A 26,397-nucleotide genomic window follows, 5' to 3' on the forward strand; every position below is an offset into this window, starting at 1 on the left:
TAACATTTCAATCTTTCCAGATTCATTTGTGATGTGGGAGGCAAATGAAAAGTTCAATTATCTAATTTTACACGAGTGGGCAAAAAAAGTTACCACCACTGATTCCGCACATTGCTGTGGTTCTCCACAAGTAGTGTAGTGCACTCCCCTTGTAAAAGTCGTGTATATATATATGGGCTAGATTCCACCCATTACAGCCAATGGATGGAAAATCTATCCCTACATCACTTTAGATCAAGCCTCAACGGGCCAATTTCCAACTCATTGGCTTAGGTGAGAGACACATTAGTATTGCAATGGAGCCTATTTACTGAATTGTCCAGCTCCTCACATGGGCTTCATGATATCTTCACCCATTTGTCTCAATCTCTATACATAACCACAAATACTAATCTGTCCAGAATAGCCACATGCTGAGTTATAGATTTGATTATATTCACAAAATTTCAGTCTTGTGCTAAAGTGGATGAGCAGCCTTCAAAGAGATTCAGTTTCTAGGTTTTCTCATACTAAGTTTACTATAAAAATGTAGCATGTCTGCAAAGGTATAGGCTACATAGAAGTACTTGATTACTTTCCCTATATATTCTAAACAGTGTACTATAGTTTAGGTTTAATCAAAATTTTAAAAATTATTTTACTGGTCTTTTTGACAGAAGTGATATTTGCCATTAACATCCACCTGTTCTGAATATACAGCAATGTTCAGATGGGACTTCTTCATTGTTCATTTTAACACAGTACAGGTAAAGTCTAATTTGTTTCCTCTCTACAGTATTTAGAATTTTCAGATGGTGCTACCTTTTAATACCTAACATTCAGCTGAAAGTAATTTTTTTGACTAATGTAATTGAAAAATATTGAATTTTACATTTTTAAATTCCACTGCTGCCATAGCTTTAAGGCTGCCGCATTCCCCTTTCTTGCAACCTAGCTTTTAAATTTCAAATGATCAAAGCACAGTACATGAAAGCACCAACAAGTTACACAATAGATGGAATAGGGCATGGATTTTGAGCTCACAATTTCCCATACATAATCTCAATGATGGAGACACAACAACAGAGACCAGGGGCTTGGCTTGTGGCAGGGGGGGTGGAGAATATTGGGAAAAGGTGGTAGGAGAAACACTCTGGGGTATTCTCTCATGTCTGATGTTCAGTATGTCACTGACAGAAGGCTGAAAACAGTTTGCCTGTCCTCATGGTTGCAGATGGCGCAAGGCACAGGGAGATCAAAAGGAAGAAGAAAAAATTTAAATATTGTCATAGGAGTTTGACCCTTGATCACTGAATAAACACAATTATGGAGAATTAATAGGTCACAAGTTAAAAAGGGAAATATTCTCTTGTTTCGGCATTCTTCAACTTATGCTTATAACTTAGAAAAGGGCTAAAGTAGCAGTAATATTTAACTAAGAACTGGAAGCTACATTTCAAGCTCACAGTGGGTATCGAACCCTTTTGACATTGCATTGTGTTTAAGATCCAGACCCGATTTTGAATTTACTTCTATTCAAAAATGAATACCACAATGGCAAATATCTAAACACACTGGCCCGTTTACTAACCTTTTCATAAACTTAGATTTAGAACCAGGCCAAGATTCTCTTGGAAATTAAATATGAATCCTTCAAGAACTATTGTCACAGTAAGCTAGAATTACTATCGTTTTTATCTTAATTGCATAATTAATTGTCAGCAGTTTACAAATGAAGACCACAGTTTAAACAAGGCTTTGTAATGCAACAATCAATGTCTTTTAATATAAATTTCTTCTGTATAGTCTTTAGGATTCCAGTAAACAAATAGCTTGTGGTTCACAAAAAGGGCCAAAACGCCCATAAATGTCCTTTGCTCTAACTGTAAAATAATATTTGCTTCCAAGTACAAACTGAGTCAAAGTACAAGCCATTGGAAGAGGAAGGGCTTTTATTTCTCCAATTATCTTCCATTGTGATGGGCACTTCAAACTGGGGTCTTCATGGTATGCATACAACTGGTAACAGTGTACAGGGGCACATGTCTGTCCAACATCTGTAACATTCCAAGAGAGTGCAATTCCTTTTGGTTTTTTCACTTGTGCCAGGTTTAGTTCAGGCTTCTGAGGAGGACTTGTATTATCAGCTTCAGAAGGTAGATCTGATGATGTTGGTGTCTCAGGTAGTGGAACAGGATGCACAGATTGAATAGGAACCTTCATAATATAGAATTATAAAGTTATTCTCTCCTTAAATTTACAAGCTTTCTTGTATGCAGTATTTTAATCATATCCCTTTGAAAATACATATAATATTTAATACTCCTTATTTAAAAAAAACATTTTTCTCCTGTCTTTTAGTTTACCTCAAATATCATGCATCATTTACCGGCTGAGAGGGTGATCTGGTACCTGCCTCTGTGACCCATTGCTACATGTCCAACAACTGTCAAAGTTTACCTTCCCTCCCAGCTTTCCTTTTTCATGCTCATTTGACACTTTGGCAGTGAAATTCTGTGGAGATTCTTCCGGTCTCCCACCGGAGTTATAACGAGAGGCCAGGAGGACCGTCCTTGAATTTCAACACCTGAGCCTCTAATTTCAGAGCCTCTCATTTCTTTAAGTGCAGCAAGAGCAAGGAACTGTGGGCACAAGACGATTGATGTGCCAATGCTTAGGTCAGGTGCTACCTATGCATTTAAGATATTAAAAAAGATCCAATTTACATTTGAGCCAGATCTGTATATACATATTGATACAAATAGTTACTCCCATCCTCTATTCAGCATCTTTCTGGGAGAGGAGAAGACAATGTCCATGTTAGCTCTATGACAGAGTGATAAAAGTGAAGCATTTCTGTCTGAAGTATAGCTTGATACCGGCTTAAGTCTGCCATGGTGTATGCGGGGTGAAAACCAGCTTCAATCACAGAAGAATATTCCAGCTCATTTGATCACATTATAGTGCAATAATTAATCAGTTTCATTGAAATGGGTTGAAGGGGGAGCCAAACCAACTGATATATAAACATTGTGAGTTTTGTTCAAATGTGATTGATAACAGACAGTTATATACATAGTTACATATAGTCCACAGCACAGAATCAGGTCATTCTGCCCAACTGGTCTATGCTGGTGTTTATGCTCCGCACGAGCCTCCTCCCGTCCCTCTTCATCTAACCCTGTCAGCAAATCCTTCTAAAATTCACAAAGGTACAGTCAGTTTCAAAAGGTATTTATCAGCCTGTTTGTTTTCAAATCAGAGACTGTCCACAACCTCCAAAAAAGTTAGTGAGCAAAAGGAAAAAAAAATGCTATATAAGAACATTAATTACAGCATAGAAGCTGCAAACTATTTTAATGCTTTTTACAGGAGCTAACTAAGTTTAACTACTATATAAATGTTATTCTCATAGAATCACAGAAAGATTACAGCACGGAAGGAGGCCAATCGGCCCATCGAGTCTGCGTTGGCTCTATGCAAGCGCGATCCAGCTGGTCCCACTCCCCCACCCTATCCCCGTAGCCCTGCAAAATTTTTCCTTTCGAGTACTTATCCAGTTCCCTTTTGAAGGCCAAGATTGAATCTGCCCCCACCACCTCCTCAGGCAGTGCATTCCAGATCCTAACCGCTCACTGTGTGAAAAAGTTTTTCCTCATGTCACCTTTGGTTCTTTTGCTAATCACCTTAAATCTATGTCCTCTGGTTCTCGATCCATCCGTCAATGGCAACAGTTTCTCTCTATCTACTCTGTCTAGACCCTTCATGATTTTGAATACCTCTATCAAATCTCCTCTCAGCCTTCTCTGTTCCGAGGAGAACAACCCCAGCTTCTCCAGTCTATTCATGTAAAAAAAGTCCCTCATCCCTGGAATCATTCTAGTAAATCTCTTCTGCACCCTCTCTAAGGCCTTCACATCTTTCCTAAAGCCACAACTGGACCCAATACTCCAGTTGTGGCTGAACCAGTGTTTTATAAAGGTTTATCATGACTTCCTTGCTTTTGTACTCTATGCTTCTATATTCATAAAGCCCAGGAACCTGTATGCTTTTTTAACCGCTTTCCCAACCTTCCCTACCACCTTCAACAATTTGTGTGCATATACCCCCAGATCTCTCTGTTCCTGTATCCCTTTTAGAATTGTGCCCTTTAGTTTATATTGCCTCGCCTCATTCTTTCTACCGAAATGTATCACTTCGCATTTCTCTGCGTTAAATTTCATCCGCCATGTGCCCATGCCACCAGCCCGTCTATATCCTCTTGAAGTCTATCACTATCCTCCTCACTGTTCACTACACTTCCAAGTTTTGTGTCATCTGCAAATTTGGAAATTGTGCCCTGTACACCCAAGTCATTAATATAGATCAAGAAAAGCAGTGTCCTAGTACTGATCCCTGGGGAACATCACTGTACACCTCCCTCCAGTCCGAAAAACAGCCGTTCATCACAGCTCTCTTTCCTGTTACTTAGCCAATTCTGTATCCATGCTGCTACTGCCCCTCTTATCCCATAGGCTTCAATCTGATGACAAGCCTATTATTCGGCACTGTATCAAACACCTTTTGAAAGTCCATATACACCACATCAACTGCATTGCCCTCATCAACCCTCTCTATTACCTCATCAAAAAACTCTATCAAGTTAGTTAAACACGATTTGCCTTTAACACATCCGTGCTGGCTTTCCCAAATCAATCCACAATGTCCAAATGATTGCTAATTCTGTCCCGGATTATCATTTCTAAATGTTTCGCCAACACCGAGGTTAAACTAACTGGCCTGTAGTTGCTGGGTTTATCCTTACACCCTTTTTTGAACAAGGGTGTAACATTTGCAATTCTCCAGTCCTGTGGCACCACCCCCGTATCTTTGGATGTTTGAAGATAATGGCTAGTACCTCCACAATTTCCACCCTTACTTCCCTCAGCAACCTAGGATGCATCCTATCCAGACCTGGTGACTTATCTACTTTAAATACAGCCAGCCTTTCCAGTACTCCCCTTTATCAATTTTTAGCCCATCCATTACCTCAACTACACCTTCCTTCACTGAGACTCTGGCAGCATCTTCTTCCTTGGTAAAGACAGATGCAAAGTACTCATTTAGTACCTCAGCCATGCCTTCTGCCTCCATGAGCAGATCTCCTTTTTGGTCCCTAATCGGCTCCACCCCTCCTCTTACTACCCGTTTACTGTTTACATGCCTGTAGAAGACTTTTGGATTCCCTTTTATGTTGGTCGCCAGTCTATTCTCATACTCCTCTTTGCCCCTCTTATTCCCTTTTTCACTTCCCCTCTGAAATTTCTATGTTCAGCCTGGTTCTCACTTGTGTTATCAACCGGACATCTGTCATACACCCCTTTTTTCTGCTTCATACTACTCTCTGTCTCTTGTCATCCAGGAAGCTCTGGCTTTAGTTGCCCTACCTTTACCTGGGCCAGATATGTTCTCACCCCACTGAAATTGGCCCTCCTCCAATTGAGTATTTTTACTTTAGAGAGGTGTATGTCCTTTTCCATAGCTATTCTAAATCTTATGATACAATGGTCGCTGTTCCCTAAATGTTCCCCCACTGACATTTGCTCCACTTGGCCCACCTCATTCCCCAGAACCAAATCCAACAATGCCTCCTTCCTCGTTGGGCTGGAATTGTACTGGGCAAGAAAGTTCTCCTGAAATTCAAAACTTCAAGAATTCCTCCCGCTCTTTTCCCCTTATATTACTACTCTCCCAGTCGATATTAGGATAGATGAAGTCCCCCATTATTACTACTCTATGGCTTTTGCAACTCTCTCTAATTTCCCTGCAAATTTGCTCCTTTAGATCCTTCCCAATAGTTGGTGGGCGATAGAATACACCTAGTGTAATGGCACCTCTATTGCTTCTTAACTCTAACCAAATAGATTCTGTCCTTGACCCCTCTAGGACATCCTTTTTCTCCAGCACTGCAATATTCTCCTTAATCAATTCTGCCACCCCTCGTCCTTTCGTTCCCTATATTTCCTTGTTCCACCTTATCTCTGCAACTCCCCCCCCACCCCACCCGGAACTCTCCATTCCTCGACTCTGTCCTTTTGTGCATCTCTCCTTCCCTTCACACCACCTTTAGTGGCTATGCCAACAGCTACCTTAGGCTCCAAGCTCTGGACTTCCTTCCCTAAACCTCTCCCTCCTCCTTTAAGATCCTTCTGTCCAAGCTTGTAGTCAGCCTTTCTAATATTTCCTTTTTTGGCTTGGCATCCACTTTTGTCTGATTATGCATCTGTGAAGCACCTTTTAACATGATTCTTATGCAGTGCCAAAAAATTTGCTCTGTGAAATTAAAGTCTACCTTTGAGCAGAACACTTTATATGGTGGTGTAATCCTTAACACATTCATTTGGAGATTCACTTCATTTAAAAACAAAACAGCTTTGCACTGGGTGCAGATATGTGCATGTGCTGCAAAGCAAATTCATTTCTTGGAGATTTGTGCCAGTGTGACCTGTATTATACTGCACTTTGGCACCGCCACGTTGAAATTGTCTCCACAGCAGTCCAGCTTGGAGGGTTAAACGTAATGTTAACATAAGAAATAGGAGCAGGAGTATGCCATACGGCCCCTCAAGCCTGCTCCGCTATTCAATAAGATCATGGCTGATCTTTGACCTCAACTCCACTTTCCTGCTCGATCCCCATATCCCTTGATTCCCTCAGAGTCTAAAAATCTATCTATCTCAGCCTTGAACATATTCAACGGCTCAGCATCCAAAGCCCTCTGGGATAGAGAATTCCAAAGATTCATAACCCTCTGTGTGAAGAAATTCCTCCTCATCTCACTCTTAAATGGTTGACCCCTTATCCTAAGACAATGCCCCCTAGTTATAGACTCTCCAGCCATGGGAAACAACCTCTCAGCATCTACCCTGTCAAGCCCCCTCAGACTCTTGTATGTTTCAATGAGATCACCTCTCATTCTTCTAAACTCCAGAAAGTATAGGCCCATTCTACTCAATCTCTCCTCATAGATTCCTGGGATGAGAGGGTTGTCCTATCTAGTGAACCTTCGTTGCACCGCTTCTAAGGCAAGTATATCCTTCCTTAGATAAGGAGACCAAAACTGTAAACAGTTGAGGTCTCACCAAAGCCCTGTACAATTGTAGTAAGACTTCCTTACTCTTGTACTCCAAACCCCTTGCAATAAAGGCCAACATGCCATTTGCTTTCCTTATTGCTTGCTGTACCTGCATGCTAACTTTTTGTGTTTCTTGTACAAGGACACCCAAATCTCTCTGAATACCAACATTTAATAGTTTCTCACCATTTAAAAAATATTCTGTTTTTCAATTCTTCCTACCAATGTGAATAACCTCACATTTCCCCACATTATACTCCATTTGCCACCTTCTTGCCCACTCACCTAACCCGTCTATATCTCTTTGCAGACTCTTTGTGTCCTCCTCACAGCTTACTTTCCCACCTAGCTTTGTATCGACAGCAAATTTGGATACATTACACTCGGTCCCTTCACCTAAGTCATTAATATAGATTGTAAATAGTTGAGGCCCAAGCACTGATCCTTGCGGCACTCCACTAGTTACAGCCTACCAACCTGTCTGTTACCCAGTCCTCTATCCATGCTAATATATCACCCCCAACCTTGCGTAACAACCTTTTATGTGGCACCTTACTGAATGCCTTTTGAAAATCCAAATATACTACATCCACTGGTTCCCTTTTATCTATCCTGCTAGTTACATCCTCAAAAAACTAATAAATTTGTCAAACACGATTTCCCTTTCATGAAACCATGTTGACTCTGCGTAATCATATTATGATGTTCTAAGTGCCCTGCTACCACTTCCTTAATAATGGATTTCAGCATTTTCCCGTGACTGATGTCACGCTAATTGGTCTGTAGTTCCCTGTTTTCTCTCTCCCTCCTTTCTTGAAAGGATATTAGGTCCTCAATGTAGGACTTTCTTCCTCTTAGAAGTGCCACTGGAAGAGGGTCTGTTTGTTATCTGACCACTGGACTTTAATCCAGTAAGGTAACTTCTTTGTTGACTTTGTGACCACCAGTTCTTGTTCAGATGAGTGAAGACAGATGCTATAAGCTCTTATATTTTATCCCTTTTGAGAAATCTGGGAAGCTCAAAGTGATAGTGATTTAGGGGACGTCAATGGGGGCAGAGTGATTGAAAAAGAATTTAGGGCTTGATGGTTTTAAGCTGTATGACTCTGTTAGATGGTTATAAAACAATAGAATTGGGTTGTCATATGCTAACAAAAATATGCAGTAATGTTCAGAAAGACTTCTTTGGAGAAAAATAACTGAACATGTTGCCTGGAGATAGTCTTGTATAGTGCAGTAAGAAAAGGTCATGTGTTCTTAAATTATCTTAAAAAAGAGACAAGCATGCCTGTGATTTTCCTGTTTGGGTTGATAAGTGATGATACTGTATATACACTATTGTATATACAGTTCATAACCTGGATATGTTACTAAATGCTGGTAATACAAACATACATAAAGGTTTTCACAGAATACTTGCCTGAGAATGTTGTGGTTGTTGATCCGTTTTAGGGTCAACCTGCTTCAGATTCTCAGTCATCACATTATTTCCTCTCATTGATCCACCTAAACAAACAGGCATATTTACTGCTTGCAGTGGCTGATTTTTATTAGTGTGTTTTATTTTGGGCTGTTAAATAGATATTTAAGCATTTGAGGGCTGAAGTTATCTTAGGATTAAACATTTAAAAAAAGTTTAAATTAGGTTAAAAAGGGATTGCATTTTCTCCAACGCCAGTGCAAAAATTCCCAATTTACTCTGTTTTTACAGTAGAAGGTTGACTACAGCCTTCACGATAGAATAGCACCAGGCGGCAGCCAACCTAACCTGTGCCCTCTCAAATGACATGGGGAATGGACAGTCCAGATAATTGGGGAGGACGACATTGAAGAAGTGGACGAGGGAGAGCTTGGTGGCTTTGTACCAGCCCAAGGTAATGCTTCACTTCAACTTCCTCTTGGTAGCATTTTGCACTCAGTGGTTAACAGGTTGCCACATTGGCCCCTCTGTGGCATGGAATCATTTGGTCCTTGTTACTTTGTGCACAGACATTAGCCTCATACCCTGTTAACACATGTTCCCTTTTCTTTGTGTGAGGCTCTCCCAAATATGAGGATTCTGGCAGGAGGAAGAAGAGGAAACAGTTTCATCACATGAGCACCCATCAAGCACTCCAGACCCTGTAATGCCAAAGAAAAATCCACTGGGAGGAGTACGGCAGGAACACCTGGTGAAGTATCAAGCATCAGCGAGGAGGTGGTGGCAGCAGATGAACAACAACAGGAGAAAAGGAGGATTAGACCCAAAGGGATAGCTGCTACAGGACCCACAGCTACCTTAGCAGAGCTGCATCCTAGGCTGTACTGATCAATCAGCAAAAGCTCTTCATGAATCATGAGAATGGCACAGAATTCTGCAATGCTTCTCTTGACATCTATACAGCACCTGAGGGTGTCTTGGGAACCTGCAGGGCAGCAATGGAGGGAGTGACAACTCTGGGGCGTCTTTTGGGGAGCCCCTAAGAACAAAATGTCAAATCACTGCAACGGGTTTGCTAACCAATGCTGTCTGCTGTAATTGAGACTTTGGACTCCAACTTACAGGAGGCTCTTCCTTCTGGTTTAAAGAAGCCAGAGGATTGGCTTGAGAGGACCGTAATAATTTCATGTTCTTTAGTGGTGGCCATGGGTCTGTCCCGCACAGATCCCTGGTGATCCAACAGCTAGGTATTGTAGGAAGGGAAACATTTGAGGGCTTGACTTCTCAGGGTGATGGCACATTGCCCCAGCGAGCCAGCCCGCTGAGGAATGCAGAAGAGGCAGGTAGAGAGCAAAAGCAGCTAGTCAGCCAGCACAGATGCTGAGATGCTAGAAGTAATGGCAGGGTCATCTGATAACCCAGCAGAAATAGGGCAATCATTGGTTGGTCATGAGGATCCCATTGAGGAGCAGCAGTTTGCCACCACACTTGCTCATCCTACTGAGACGGCACACACACCATACTATTAGAGCAAGTATTTGTGAACAAACATGCGTAGTAGCGAAATAAACTGCTTGCACCTTCGCTGGAATGGTTGAGGATTTTTTGGACAGAAGGGACATACTAATATTGTTGCTAGGAGCTAATATGTAGGGATGGCAATGAATGCAGGGGATATTTGGGCCATTGTGTTGACATGGGGCCAATGTAGGACCACAAAACAGTTAATGCAAAGGCTCAAAAGCTTCTTTTAGCAGAAATCCTTGCCAATCACTCCTTTATGCACCATTCTACCTAGCTGTGCATCAGTCTGAGTCAGTTCTCCTTTTTCATTCTACACTAACTATAATGCACAAAGTTCAGTTTAGCAAGCCAAAACAGCAATCAAAATACATGTTTCAGATATACGGCAACCTAGCTTTAAGCAGTAGAGTTCTGAAGTGAACAGCTTGGAGGCTTCCCAGCAAATCAGGAGCTGTGCTGCCAAAGACTAGGGGAGGTTTTGATGCAGGGAACGTATTGCTCGGCTCAGTGCAAAAGGGTGTACTATATGACCAAGTTGCAGCGCATACTCTGTGCTGTACATATTTAATTATGCAATTTTGCATCATCAACAATGGTCCTAAAACATTTTGAAGTGATGAAATTGCACGCTGCAATATCGGTAATTAATGTTAATACGTTATGAAATTTCTGTCTGCTATTTTAACAAAAATGTTGACTCATTTCTTTTAAACAGGTCAATGCCTTTGTTAAAATATTAGACAGAAGTTTCATATCAACACATTTGTTAATAATATTGCACAGCATGATTTCAACCACCAAGAGACTGTAGAACATAACAGTAGATCATGTGGTTGGCTATTCGTAGAAAAATTAGAACATTTTTCTCACTTGCTTTCCATGAATTACTATGCAATCCAGAAAATGAATAATTAATTGAACACCTAACGAGTTAAGAAAAACACCGCTAGACATTATTCAACCACTACATTTAGACACACATCTCCAAAAATGAGTCTGGTTAGATAACTCATGAGTGAGTTATAGTCAGCCTCACAAGTGAAGATGCTGACACTGCTGAATGTATTAAGTTTATAACACTTGTGTTATGTCTTCAGTTAGGAGAGCAAATAAAGTCCTTGTAGTCAACAAAAATTGGATTGGAATTGCTTTGTGCTACCACCTTGTCAGTGTGAGGTCACGCCATACTAATTGTTTCCACTAGCAGTTCTCTGCAGTGTTATAAATCAAAGATTCACCAACCTATTGAAAATATCTGCACAATCTCAGTTTGTGATAGTTGTACAGTAGTTGTACTGATTTGCGTCTTGGCTGGCTGAGCTTCAGAAACACGTGACGTCTGTACAGAATAGACATCAATCTCATTGGCTGATTGAGTGATTGATTGCTGAGCGTCTGTAGTAATAACAGCAGTCTGGATCTGGGATTCTGAGAAGGAGAGAGCATGAAAATATTAATGAATTTAGAAAATAAATCAACAATATGGCTTACATTCGGGAATTGATTGTTAATTACTTAAAATATGCGTTCTCAAACATTTTAGTAATGTGCCAACTTTCTTTTTAGACTTGGTCACTATGTACTTTCATTGCAAAATCACAGCTTAAATACCATTTGGGGCCTTACTGGTAACAGATATTGTGGTGTGCAAGACACCAAGGCCTGGATTTTACTGAGTGGTAAGATTAACATTTAATTCTTACCCAGCAGTAATGACCATCAACCAATCTCTCAAGCTAGCTCAATTTCTCCCTGGTGATTTTAGAAAGACTTCTCTTCACCTACAAAAAAGATGCGATTGGAAGAGTAATGATATTTCTTTTATTTATTTCTCTGCTGTGAATTCAGTATGTGTGGTCTTCTAGCATGTACTCTGTTGAAAATTCCAAATTTAAAGCCCATTCAGAAAAGAAGAAATTTACAGTTGGTTTCTTCTATTTCAAATGGAATAAAATTGTTTATAGATGTGAGCAAGAGACAAAGAGGTAGAAATTGGTATGCAGTGGGCCGGTTTTGAGTGTTAAATGGGCGCAACACTGACCCATTTACCAGTGGGATGGCCTGCACCCAATCTGTGCCATTGCTGAATTCGTCGGGCCCATATTTTAGTCATTACCGGCGGCCACCTAAAACAGGTGTTAGCCCCCTTGCATATGTTAATTTGAGGCCCAACACTGTTGAAGGATCCCTTTACAAAGTTTGTTTCTGATGAGCAGGGCACGTGCTGGGACTGCCCCACTCTCGATTCTTCAGCGGCCCCTGCGGTCGCTAATTAAAAAGGTAAGTTTTTTTTTTAAAAAACACCTTCCTGTGGAGCCAGGAGGAGTGCTCCCCAAACTCCATTTGTCACAATCAGCTCTTTTACTGTAGCCCCTTCCAAACCTCCCTCCCGGGACTTACCTTTGGGCCACATTTGTGACCTGCAATGTGTGAGCTGACCGTGGAGGCGCGACAGGCGCTGGCAGCTTGCACATAAAATGCTAATGAGACCCCAGATGAAATTCTAACCTAAATTGCTAATTTTTTCTCACATTGTCTCATTGGCAATTGTAAACGAGGAATTAACAATCATTTTACAGCAATTAATAGCAAGATTAAACTGAATGAAAAACTTTCATTTTGATGATAGAAATAAATGAATGCTGGAAATTGTATAAAAGGGGTGGTTTGTGTACATATCATTTTGTCAGGTCTCCTAAGGGAATTGCACACAGTGAATTGGAGTAAGACCAAAGTATGATGGGAAATTGTTACAGTAATTATGACACTTGGTATTGTGCTATAGTGAGACTTTCACATAAATACATACACATACGCACATTCTTCGCAATTGTGGGTTATCTGTTTATATTATTACATTTCTTAATGCAGAAGTCCATTTTTGTGGTTCATGAATGATGTGTGGCTTTGTAAGCTAAAAAGCAATTTCCCATTACATGTGCAATTGGTCATTAATTTTTTCATCTACTAATTCCTCACCATCTGCCTTTTTTGCATCAAGTCATGAACAGACCCCGAGGTGATTATGGTTATAAATACCTGTGCCCCATAGTAAGCTTCCGACAGGGATGCTACAGTGCCCATCTGGATTTTTGGCTGGAACAATTTGCATATCTGAGGAGGAATGAAAAACTGGTGAATCTCCACTATCTCCTTTCTGACCACCTTCAAAAGCCTGGGGTGCATGCCATCTGTATCCCATGACCTATCCACTTTTAGTTCTGCTAATTTTTCAGAACCAATACCTTTTCCACAGTTATTTATAACAATTGTTTCACATTTCTCCGATACATCTACAAACTCGCTTCCACCATCATATCAAAACTAGTACAAAATACATATTTAAAATCTCATTATACTTTCATCTTCCACAACTAGATTCCATTTTCACCTCTGAGGGGTCCTATTTGTGCTCATGACTCTTACTTTTAATATGCTTCTAAAAACCATTACTATTTCGTTTCATATTATCTGCTAGCCTTTTTTCATATTCCCCATTAGCAACTCTAATCACCCTTATCACCATACCTCTACACTTTCTACATTCCTCATGATTTTCTTCAGCATTGCTTTCCTTAGTTGCTTCATTTGCCTCCCTTTTAAGTTTCAGTTTTGTTTTAATCTCTCTAGCTATCTTCAGAACTCTATCTGACAAAAGGTCTTTGACCTGAAACGTTAACTCTTTCTTTCTCCACAGAAGCTGCCTGACTTGCTGAACTTCTCCAGCATTTTCTGTTTTTATTTCAGATTTCCAGCATCCGCAGTATTTTGCTTTTGATTCAGAACTCCATTCTTTGATCTACCACTATTTGCCATATAGGAATATATCTACTTTGTACTCTTATACATCTCATATTTCAAGGTTCCTCACTGGTAATCTACCACCCTGTTTGCTAATTTTCTGTCCAGTTGATTTGGGCCAGATCTCTTAACTCACTAAACTTATCCAGTCCAGCACTCTTTTGACTCATTATCATTTTCGATTTTCACATTCAACCCAACTATGTCGTGGTCAGTATTTCCCAATTGTTCTCCGACTCTCACATCAGTTATTTGTCCCAATTGATTTCCCAAAGCTAAATAAAGCAATGCTTACTTCCTTGTTGGACTAAATACACTGATTTAGGAAACAGTTTTGGATGAGTTCCCAATTTTGACCATATGCATTACCTTTATCCTTACTATTATTGACCTGTTATTCTTACATATTTCTTTGAACTGCCTACAAATCTCCCCCTTTGTCTCATCTCTGCACGATGGCTTAGATCCATATGGATTCTGTCTTGATGCAATACCCTATGTTCTAGTGTTGCAATAGAGTTCTTCATTAATATTGCCATACTATGCCCTTTTCCCAATCTCTCCTGAATAACAAAAACAAGCTGTTCTCGGTCCTGTCGAAACATAAGTTATGTTTACACAACGGTTACTATACCATAGCTCTCCAAATGTGGAGAAAAACATCGGCAGATTTGATTGGTTCTAGGGCCTACTTATGTGTTATACTATTCTGTGATTTTATAATGACAAGAGTATTAATCCATCATGTAATATTCAGATGTAAAAGGTGGAACTTTGTTTAAGTTGGCCTGTTACTTTAAGGCAAGCAAGTCTAATTCCAATATGGAATGTAGCCTGAGGTCACCCAGCTTTTAATTGTTGTTTGATCAGGGAATTTTGCAGATTATAATAAGTTTCAGGTTGCAGTACAGAAGCACCCAGTATTTGAAGATTATTTTTCATCTGTAACAAAGTTTGATGTCTGTAGTGTGCCACCTGCCAGATGCAGTGGCTTAGATTTCCTGCCTGCTGCTGGCCGATTTTGTAGCAGATTTGGGACAAATTGGAAGGGAAACTGGTCAGGGAAGCTCTCTGCTGCACTGTTCAGTACACCCACCCAAATGTGGGGGGACATAATAAAATGATATGCAAATGAGGGAAATACAATCGCAAGTTGCGCTTGTTGAACGCTGGATGCAAGGGATGCCTTTTAGACCAAGGCGTCCAGCATTCTAAGGTCAGCAGAGGGAATGGTAAAGGCTATACAATGTTTTCTCACAATGAAGTAGTATACAGGCCCAAAAGGTAAATTCCAATTTTTTTTTTCTTAAATTGCCCTCCAAGATCTGCTGTAGCAAAATTCTGCACCGATTTGACAGGACTCCCTGGCAGAGGCAGGGGAGGGGGAAGCCTCCAGTATGCAAATGACTCAGTGGCTGGATGTTGAGCTGGGGGGGGATCACAGGTGCATGTTTGAAGGGGCTTGGAATTCCTGCCCTGCCAGACATGTGCCCTAATTCTGTTGAAGTGGAAAATCTAGGCCATCATTTTTAATAAATTAATAGATATACTTTATATACTAAATATCTTATGTCTGTGTACACTTTGTTTACAAAAACTTACTTCTGTTATGAATTTACAATGGCAAAGTTTACATGTCCACATTTATAATGTGGGATCCGAATTGCATTAAGTAAAAATCTGGTATACATCAATAATAAATAGGAGCTAAGAGGATACTCAAAGACGTTAATAAACAAAAAACAAGATGAATTAGTTACAAATTAATCTGAAATCAAGCTAAATCCATCTAATAAATATAATCTAGATCTCAAGTAATTCTATTATATCTAGAATTAGATTACTACATAAATAAATAAATAAATGAATTAAAAAAATAGAAATGGCAGTGCAGGCTATGTGTCGGGACTGTGATATGTGGGAGTTTGTAGACAGTGAGACTGTCCCGGATTGCCAAGTGCAGGAAATGTCTCTGCCTTGAGATACTCCAGCTCAGACGCCTTGAACTGGAGTGCGAGTTAGAGACACTCCGACACGTAAGAGGGAGGAATTTCTGGATAGTTTTCTCCAGAGTACATTCAGAGGAAAACACAGGTGCAGGAAGGGGAGATTGTGACTGTCCGTCCATAGAGTAGAGGCCACCAAGGGGAGATAGAGGAGGCGATCCCGAAGACACTGGTCCTATCCAACAGGTATAATGCTGACCTAGGCACAGTGAAGCAGAGGGCTGACCAAAGGAGGGGGAGGGGGAAGGAGTACAATAGAAATGTAGTAGTTATAGGGGAGTCAATAATTAGGGAGATTGATAGCATCCTCTGCAGCCATGATAGAGAGTCCCGAAGGGCGTATTGTCTACCTGGTGCCAGGGTAAGGGATATTTCAATGCGTCTGGAAAGGGAGGGGGTAGATCCAGTTGTCGTGGTCCATGTTAGCATATTGTAAACAATTTTACAACCCCAGTCCATCACCGGCATCTCCACATCATGTTAGCATAGGGAAGGGAGGAGGCTGTGCTGAGGGAGTAACCGCTTGCTGCATAAAAATTCTTTATTTTGTTTCTGTTTCAATGAATTGTCATCTCTTGCTTGCCGTCATTGAGAAATTTGAACAAAAAGGGTGAGAATTTTAAAATTGAGGTGTTGCCGGACTGGGAGCCAATGTAGGTCAGCAAGCACAGGGGTGTTGGGTGAACGGGACTTGGTGTGAATTATGAAGAATGTATGACTTGGAATTGGGCACTAAATTTTGTCTGCGCATCCGCCCTCCAATCTAGCATCATCTGAAGACTACATTTTCTCTTGATTCCCTGTGTCCAATGCCATAGGTGATTGCTTGTACACAACAGAATAACCATTAAATATTCACATCTTTTTATTGATTTATTTTATTAATTATACATGTTGCACATTAAAATACACCAATAATTTAAAAGGCAAGATTCCCACAATAACCAAGTTATTTTCATTTATTGCTTTGGATCATAAAACAAGACAGCAGTACCTCTTTTCCTACTTTGATTGTTAATACACTGTTCATCATCTTCTGTAAGGTCAATTACTATTTGACTGCTTGTCATATTACTCCCCTGAAAAAGAAAACATTTATGTATGTTAATCAAAATGCATTACAGATGCATTTATGGACACCTTAGATTTAGCAATTCCTTTGCTGCTTTTATTATTTGGCTGCATATTTTAGAGCTCCCAGGAGAACTGTCAAAAGTGCTTAATATTCCCTTTATTACAGTCTTTTTGTTGAGTAGGTGAGAGTTGAAGTTTACAAGCAACACTATAAATTCAAGATCATTAGTTGTAAAGGGTAGATGAGCAAACTTAACTCCAAGGAATCAAATATCCTAGTCCACAGGTAGAAACAGGGACCCTCATATTCCATTCCAGTCCTTCCTATTTTCCCCCTCCCATTAATACAAATTTAAGCACCAAAGGTCAAGGAATAGCGTTAAAATGTGTTCAAAATAAAATTCTGGGGGACTGATTGGTACGGTAAGTTAACACACTGCCCGTTCACCTCTAGGGTTTGAGTTGAAATCCACTCTAGACTGTTTTTTGGCTGTTAGGGTCCTATGTGAAATGTGTTTGCTTTGAGCAGTCTCAAACCAATTTGTAGTGGGTGTGAAGTTCCTTTAATTGGAACTAAATTGGTAATCTCACTCAGAAAGGCCATTAAGATGGCTACTATGGGAAATGGATAATGTAATACTGATACAGTATTGGGTGTCTTGAGGTTGGGGCTAAGATACGTTGATGGGATATTTACTCGAACCGAGCTGTAGTGTACTTGACCTAGGAGCAATTGATGCTGACATAAGTGGCCATGAAATGACAAAATATTATGTGCCGGTGATGACAGCCCTCATCTTGATAATCACAAATCTTTTTACACTTGCACTCCACTCTTGCAGCTGTGAAGTCTCTACCACTATTGCATTTCATTAATTACAAGGGACTTGCTAGAGAGGGTGAAATAGCTAATAACTTTATACTGACCAATATAGGTCTATTACTACAGATGCTTGGGTAAGTCACTTTCGAATTATAATAGCACTGTTCAATTTAGACAACTGTATTTAAAATTAAAGTAGCATAACCATATTTGGGTTAAACATAATAGTAGTAGATCAGTAATACTTTAGTCCTGCGCTAAATATCTACTTCCAGACAGCCTTTACCAAGCAGTGAGTTTTTATACTGTTCTTAATTCATTACATGATTTATATAATTTGTATTAAAGTATGTTGTGCTTAACTAGTAACTCTCTGGGAAATGAATGTAATTAAACCAAAATATTTAATGCAAAGAAACATTCCTGACCTACCTGTCTTGCATCAACCACTTGTCCTTTATTATCAGGTCGTAAAGTCAGAGCATCAGGTGACACCTCATTTCTTTGTGTTGTTTTTGAAGAAATAACTGTAGTAACAGAAGATAAAAGATAGGTAATATAACATCCAATGTATATGCTGGCTTTACATAGTCTAATTATGGCTGACTGAATTGTCCCAAAATCTTAAATATTATTTGTATCCCCATTACCTCTTTTATGCTTAGAATTGCTGGATAGAAGCTGTCTGAGAAGATGTTTTTGTGCAGGACTCTGCCCTCAAGAGAGCTTAAATGTGTTTGCATGACATTCCTTTTTTGTTATATTTACTATCTTAATGGAGACATTACCTGTTTATTTTTGAGACAAATGTCAAATGTATTAAGCATTCATCCACTAATATTGCCAATTTATAACCTCATGTCATCATGAAGTTTTACTCCAAAGATGTCACGAATAAGCATGTTAGACTGTGGGGTGGACTCATTCTTTAGGTCATCAATTAAGTTGAATTTAATGATGTCACAACAGGAGCACTGAATAACATTTAGGGGGATGGAACAATAGACTACAGTTCCTGGAAAGTGGGATTAGGCTGGATGGCTCTTTTTCGGTTGACACAGACATGATGGCTGAATGGCCTCCTTCTGTGCTGTAAATTTTTATGATTCCTCTTTAATGTGGTACTGGTTTTATACTACTTTGTACTGTAATATGTTATACATCTTCAATGACAATTGATGCAACTTCTAAAGTCATTGTTTTATTCACCAATTCTTTTTATATCTAACAGTACACATTTAAAATGTATAATTTAACTGGTCACTGGGGTATTGGAGCCTCCATCAGTGGCTGACTTCAGGCTCTCTTTGGCTGTAGGAGAGAGTGAGCAGGCTAACAATTCCCACAATAGTAGAGTCGAACTTAGGGGTTGAATTTCTGCGTGGGTTCTTTTGATAGTCTGCTGTAACATTGGTGGAAGATCCGTGGAAGCTTCAGAGAAATGGCGTAAAACACCAGTTCTCCAAAATATCCACAGTACTTCCACCTAAGTTACAGTGGACGATTTGGAGAACCCATGCAGAAATTCAATCCTTAGAACCCAGTGAAGACAGGGGAGCAAACGATCAATCAACATTTTTCCTGAAACAAAAACCTACTGATCCTGAACTATTTCTTCAAGTGAATCAGAAAGGAGCAAACTGGAACAAAACTACCAGCTACTAACTGAATGAAGAACCAATTCTGAAGCAGGAAAGAATGGATAACTTTAATTACAAGAGAGGAACAGTAAGACTCTACAGTCAATAACAGGGAAAAAATACTTTGAGGATGTGCTTCCCACACAAGATGTTCAGAATGCTTGTGAGGCTACAGAGAACAAACTTTTTTTGGGGACACTATCATGCGATTTGTCTCCAGTGAATAATAGACCTAATTTTAAAAAAAAATGCAGGTCCACTCATTCCTACTTTCATTTATCTCTGTTTAGCATCTCCCTAGGTGTCCTTGCTGAGATTAGAATCTCACCATATGTGCAATATCACATCAGTTTAATGTTTAGTGAAGGTTGCACTTCCGCCCATAATTTTTGCAGGAGTTCTCCCGATTTTTGATGGAAACCCCAGAGAAACGGCTTAAATGGCCATTTACACTGCTTCAACCGATTATCTGCTGAAGTTATGGCGTGAGATCAGGGGCAACCCCGCAGGAAATCTACCTGCCTTGTTTAAAAAATTTTCCACTGCTTTATTTCCCAGTATTGGTAATCTAAGCCATACATCTTTACTGCCCATAGCAGGAGGGTGTGTTTGTGTATCTATATGTGGCTGCTCACTGTAAGGTCTTCATCAATACCTTTCTGAAACCAGAGGCTATGACATGTTGCCACCAACTCACTCACCCTTATTTTTTCCTGTGGGGAAGCACTTGAATTCCACTCATTACATAGTCACATCGATGTGACTGAGATCAGGAACTCAGCAGCGTGCATCAGTAATTTAATGTGATGGGTTGTTACAATTCTCTGAAATATTATGCAAGTCTAATAAATTCCACCTCCACATTAAGAGATGCCTTATTTAAGTTAGTTACCATGGTAATTTGTACTTGGAGTTACAGTATCCAAATTCTTTGGTAATGGAGTATTCCTTGCAAGCTTTACATTTTCCGGCACAGGCTTTGGAGCTCTAAAAGGAAGAATTGTGAAAAAAGGAATAAATGTTAACATTAATCCCTATCAAGAGAGAGATTAGATCTTTGTCTTCACCGCCTAGATGGAAATCTGGCGGAGCAGATCACCTGCCCAATTTTCATTTTATTGATATAAATCAATCTACCCTTGAGTGTTCTTTTGTATATTACAGGTTGCATGACAATAATTAATGTACAAAATTTGCTTGTATGCTCATCTGGCAGATATATAGGGTTGAAAGATCATGTAAATGACACCTGCTGGGTCACCAGTAGCAGACTCAGCTAAGTGCTTAAAGGGGAAGGGAAGTTGATCGGGAGGGAGGTGACCAGGAAGGAAGGCTATCAGGAGGGGGAGGAGGGGTCAAGGCAGTGTGATCGGGAAGTGGATTGAGGCAGCGATGAGAGGGTGGGGGAAAACAAAGAGGGAAATTGAACAGTGGCTGGCGGTGCCCCGTGGTTTTAACGTGGATCCAGGAGGAGCACGCCTGGCTTCACATTCAGGCAAGTATTTTTTTTTTAAAAACAACTTTTTGGTGGCTTTCTGCAGCAGTTCCTTTAAGGATAGCTGGTCAGGCTGCATGTGAATCTAGTTTTCCTGAACACAGCCTGCCCAACGCCATCAAATTTCTAGGCCAACCACTAAAAGGTATTTCAGAAGGCATATGATAAGGTTCTGCACAAGAGAATATTAGCAAAAATGAAAGCAGATGGAATTGAGGTAGACATGGGTTGGTAACTTATTGGGAGATAGGCGACAGAGTAGAGGTAAAGGGAATATTCTGACTGGGCAGGATGTGACAAGTGATGCTCTCCAGGGATCTGTATTGGGGCCTCAGCTTTTCTCCATACATACAAATGATTTGGATGAAGGGAAAGTGGGTTGTATATCCAAGTTTTCAGATAACACTAAGTTAGGAGGCATAGCAGGTTGTGTACATGGGAGCAGGAAGATACAAAGGGAGATAGACAAACTAGGTGAGCAGGCGAAACCATGGGAGATGAAGTTTAATGTGGAGAAGTGTGAGGTCATCCACTTTGGATTGTAGAAAGAAAAATCGCAATATTTTAAAAAGTGAGACACCCAGAAGCCATGGAGGAGCAAAGGATTTTTTTTAAGCTGTCCATGCACACAAATCATTAAAATCAATACACAGGTACAAAAAGCAATCAAAATGCTAATAGAACATTGGCCTTTATCTCAAGGGGGTTGGAAAACAAACAAGTAAGGAAGTGATGATTCAGTTGTTCAGAGCTACGCTCAGGCCCCATCTGGAGTACTGCATTCAGTTTTGGGAACGGCATCTCAGCAAAGCCTTGGAGGGGGTACAGCGCAGGTTCACTAGAATGATAGTGGAACGTAACGGGTTAAATTATGACGACAGGTTGTATAAACTTGGTTTGTATTCCCTTGAATTTAGACGATTGAGAAGTGATGAAAATGAGGTGTTTAAAATGATAAAAGGGATTTTATAGGGTAGATATAGAGAAACCATTTCCTCTGGTGGTAGTGGTGGTGGGGGGAGATGCAAAACAAGGGGGCATAATCTTAAACTTAGAACTAGGCCATTTGGGAGCGAAATCAATAAGCATTTTTTCACAAAAGGGTAGTGGAAATCTGGAACTCTTCCCCAAAAGGCTATTGATCCTGGGTCAATTGAAACTTTTAAGACTGAGATCGATTCATTTTTGTTAGGTAAGGGTATCAAGGTATATTTGCTATTTCTGGGACCTTGCTGTGCACAAATTGGCAAACACGTTTCATTACACAACAGTGACTACACTTTAAAAGCAGTGCATTGGCTGTAAAGCACTTTGGGATGTCCTGAAAGGCGCTATATAAATGCAAGTTCTTTCTTTGTGGAGAAATAACATTTATGAAGTGTTCATGATGCTGAGGAGTGCAGAAAACAAAATAACTGCAAATGTGTGTGTTACATGTTAGAGTTTTATTTATGAAGGGTATGTTTGATGGTAAAGAAATAAAATATAAAATGCCAAAGCAACATTTAACTTTCACAAAGAGTCATTTCTTTTATACCTCCTCAGTCTGGAAGGCAAACCCTCTTCAGACACCTCTGATTCTAAGGCAGTGTTGTCCAGTAGAAATTGCTGACTAGCTGCAGGTGTGGCTGTGGTGACACCATTTTAGCCACATGCACTAATTTTGGTAAAAATGCCTTACATACACTCACACAATACAGGTAAATGTACTTCACACATGTATATTAACATCTACCACCATTCAGTAACCAAGGAAGTAAAAGCACTCAATGATCAAAACGCATTTGCACACTCTGCTTTTCATCTTACCAATCACACATTAATGTATACATGCATATGCCATGCAAATATAAGTATTGAGATCACATGCCCAACGACTGTGTCTATTACTCATTGCATTTCTGATTAATAAATTAAACAATTAGCCACATCTTGATTCCCAATTAGCCAAAAGTGGCTAGTGGTTCATGCATTGGACATGGTGCTAAGATGTGTGTATTTTCAAAAAGTGCTTAGAAAATACAACGGATCCAAATACATATAGCAAAGTCTTCAAAATTAAACTATGATGCTGCATATAACTGATTGCAGTTTTAATATAGAATTTTCAGTATAAAGTACAAAACATAATATAATTCTTCTTTTATACCTCCAGATGATTATTCTACCTGCATGTCCTTGGAGTCTGTTGGAGAAGGTCCCATAATTTCCAAGAAGGGACTAGCAAGAGAGGATGATGATATAGTTGGTGAAGGAAATCTCACCGAACGTTCTGAACTGAAAGCATTCAAAAACACCACCACACCTTGTACCATTGTGTGGTAGGACATCATACATTTGGAAGGAACCACCATATGCCCGACCCTGAATAGCAGGATAAAAGCTGTAGAATCATCTGAAAAAGGCATAGTGACACATCAGCCACAGTGGACAGATACTAGCCTAATATTTCACAACACACGCAGGAAAAAAAAAAGCAGTGTTTCAAGACTTTAGGGCACTCAGTCTTGGGGGCTATGCACTCAGGTTTCATACAGATGAAACAGAGACATGGCAATATTGTATTTCATTATACAATTTGGTTGGGTGCAAGTTGGTTTTCTAGCTAAACTGTTCATCGCACAGGTTAGAAGTCAACAAATCCTTTTGCAGTTCCAAAATGTTGCTGTTCAGACTTTCACCAAGTCTTCTGAAAGGTAGTACATTAATGTTGTGAAGACAGCATAAATATCAACTATGGCTGATGTACCACTTCATCAAGTATGATTCTGCAGATGACCCTTCAGTTGTAGAACTCTGTCAGCCCAGCAGATATGTAGTCTGTGAATTGCAAATATGTACATGAAAAGTACCCTAAATATTGATTTAATTCCAATTATACTTTTGTAGATAATTATAGTAATAAATACGTGCATTTATATAGGTCTTATGTTGAAACATCTCAAAGAGCACCACTTAATTGTTTTTGAAGTGCAGTGACTGTTATGTAGGCAATTGCAGCAGTTATTCTCTGCCAGCAATGTTTCAAACAGCAATGAGAAGAATAACCAGTTTATTTTTAACCAGTATTGGTATTAGCAATGTGTATAATTACAATTAAAGTTCCCATAATGTGCACTGATTTCCCTAATGTAAAACTGACTACACTTTCATTTTATACACTTTAAAATACAAGCTTTTTTCCACTTATTGCATCTTTTTTGAATCCAAAACTTTTTCTCCATTAATACAGGCAGTCATTCATTTGGGAAAAGAACCAAAAAGAAATAGAAAAAAAAACTTTTAATAGGAACATTGGAACATTTGTAATTGGATCATTTTACTAAATGTCCACCAAGAAACCACACAGTTATATAACAATGAGAATAGGTTTGTAGCAAATATGTTCTCTTTGTTCTCTGGATGTGGGTGACACTGGCGAATTCCCACTTAAGTTACAATGGCAGAACGGAGAAGCTCTGAGGAAATTCACTCCTTTGAGACTGCAACTTGCACCATCAACACAAGATGGCACTATAAACTAGACATTTTCAGTGAATATTCAGTCTGTATATAAATTTCATAAACATTAGCCCCAGTTTTAACTTGGGGCAGGAATCGGGTGGGCGAAACAAGTGGCAAACCCCCAGACCATCGCCGGCGTGAGGCCCGTGCAATTTTAACTCCTGGATCGTGTTGGGAAATGGGCAGCCTGCCTATTTCTCGCTGCACGATTTTATGACAGGCTGCCCAAGGCCTATCTAAAGCAGGAACGCACCTCGTAGAGAGGTTGGATTCCCTTCTAGAAAATTTCACTGTAACGGCGTGGACACAATTTTCTTGGCAGCAATCAGTCACAGGGCTGTCCCCAGGCTTTCAGATGCCTCCCTGAAGGTTCTGTAGGAGGTGGTCAGGGCAAGGAGGGGGTTATTGTTGCCCAGCATGCGCAGGAAGATGCCTAGGATGACTATCCAACAGGCCTGGACAGAAATAGCTGGCAGCAGTATCACCCCAGGACCTAGGGTTCAAAATAGTAAGAGGTTCAATGACCTCAAGAACAGCAAGCACGAGTACAGCTCTTCATCTCTCTCAACATCTAACACTCCATTCATCCTCCTCCTCCCCCACCACTCAACAATTCCCTCCCCTCCATCAGCATACAATCACAAGGGCATTCTGCAACATCTCTCTCTTCTCATTCCAAACACAATCACCTCTTCCTTTGCTCTCTTCACACCACACACTAACATCATTCTCATCTCACATCCTAGCACCTGCACAACCTGCAACCCTTCCCAGGACTCCTGCCTCACTTCACATTCCACACACTTGGCCTTCCATTAATCACTTCCCCATCCCAGCTTGCTTCTTCTCCAGCTCTCGGTAGATGCGCTGTATGCACAAGTCCTACTCATCTCCACTTACCTGTTAAAACAGCCACTCACTAACACTTGCCCTCTCTTTCTGCAGGGCACAACAGCACATAATGCCAAAAAAAGAATACCTGACAAAGACCTCACCGAAAAAGGAATACGAAACCCCGGAGATTAGTGGCCCAGGAAAAGCCAAGAGCACCAGGGAAGGCGAGGCTAGCGGCTTATCTGAGCAGGGTGTCTGCGTTATTACTTGTAACCCTTCATTCACTTCAGCAAATATTCAGCAAGCTTCACAACGTCAAGCTGCCTTCTGAAGATTATCAGCTGCTACTGTCCAGTGTCTCAATGCCATCCTAACTCTTGCCTCTTTCCTCTAGGCTCATCTCAGAAGGGCGAGCTTCCTGAAGATGACATCTCGGAGGACAATACTCCAGAGGATATACTGTCACGCACTCCATCCCTCCAAAGTACCAGCACAGACACTGGCACTCTGCGTGGGTTAGATAATTAGCCAGAGGGTTCTGCACGTAGTGAAATACCCAGCACAAGTGCACAGCATCAGGTACTGGTGGCAGAGACAGCTCGTTTGAAGGAGGTCGTCTCTCAGCTTTTCTGAGCAGGACAGAGATGAGAACTTCAGGAGTCCGGCTTTTTAAAAAAAAAATCATTCTTCGGGATGTGGGTGTCGTGGCAAGACCAGCATTTATTGCCCATCCCTAGTTGCCCTTGACAAGATGGTGGTGGGCCTTCTTCTTGAACCATTGCAGCCCATATAATGAAGGTACTCCCATAATTCTGTTAGGTAGGGAGATCAAAGGTTTTGACCCGGCAACAATGAAGGAATGACAGTATATTTCCAAGTGCGACTTGGAGGGGAAATTGGAGGTATTGGTGTTCCTATGCACCTGCTTCCCTTGTCCTTCTAGTTGGCGGAAGTCACAGGTTTGGGAAGTGTTGCCGAAGAAGCCTTGGCGACTTGGTACAGTGCATCCTGTAGATAGTACACACTGCTGCAACGGTACGTGGTGGTGGAGGGAGTGGATGTTTAAGCTAGTGGATCGGGTACCGATCAAGTGGACAGCTTTGTCCAGGATAGCTGAGCTTCTTCAGTGTTGCCTAGATGGGTGCAGCTGCAACAAGTGGGGAGTATTCCATCACACTCCTGA

The 26,397-nt window shown here is 40.4% G+C and overlaps 1 protein-coding gene across 1 annotated transcript in view; it reads right to left on the reverse strand.

Moving 5' to 3' along the window:
* Positions 1 to 1,763: 1,763 nt before the first annotated feature.
* Positions 1,764 to 26,397, reverse strand: part of atf7ip2 (activating transcription factor 7 interacting protein 2) — a 39,034-nt gene continuing 14,400 nt past the window's right edge. Inside the window, exons 7-13 of the mRNA XM_068003753.1 lie at positions 20,274 to 20,368; positions 18,174 to 18,268; positions 16,839 to 16,923; positions 13,077 to 13,151; positions 11,280 to 11,465; positions 8,514 to 8,599; positions 1,764 to 2,196 (exon numbers count right to left, since the gene is read on the reverse strand). Coding sequence (XP_067859854.1) covers positions 1,789 to 2,196; positions 8,514 to 8,599; positions 11,280 to 11,465; positions 13,077 to 13,151; positions 16,839 to 16,923; positions 18,174 to 18,268; positions 20,274 to 20,368 — 1,030 coding nt within the window. The 3' untranslated portion in view covers positions 1,764 to 1,788. The remainder of the gene's footprint in view (positions 2,197 to 8,513; positions 8,600 to 11,279; positions 11,466 to 13,076; positions 13,152 to 16,838; positions 16,924 to 18,173; positions 18,269 to 20,273; positions 20,369 to 26,397) is intronic.

This window comes from Heptranchias perlo, chromosome 22 (genome assembly GCF_035084215.1).
Source record: "Heptranchias perlo isolate sHepPer1 chromosome 22, sHepPer1.hap1, whole genome shotgun sequence".
Classification (NCBI taxonomy): domain Eukaryota; kingdom Metazoa; phylum Chordata; class Chondrichthyes; order Hexanchiformes; family Hexanchidae; genus Heptranchias; species Heptranchias perlo.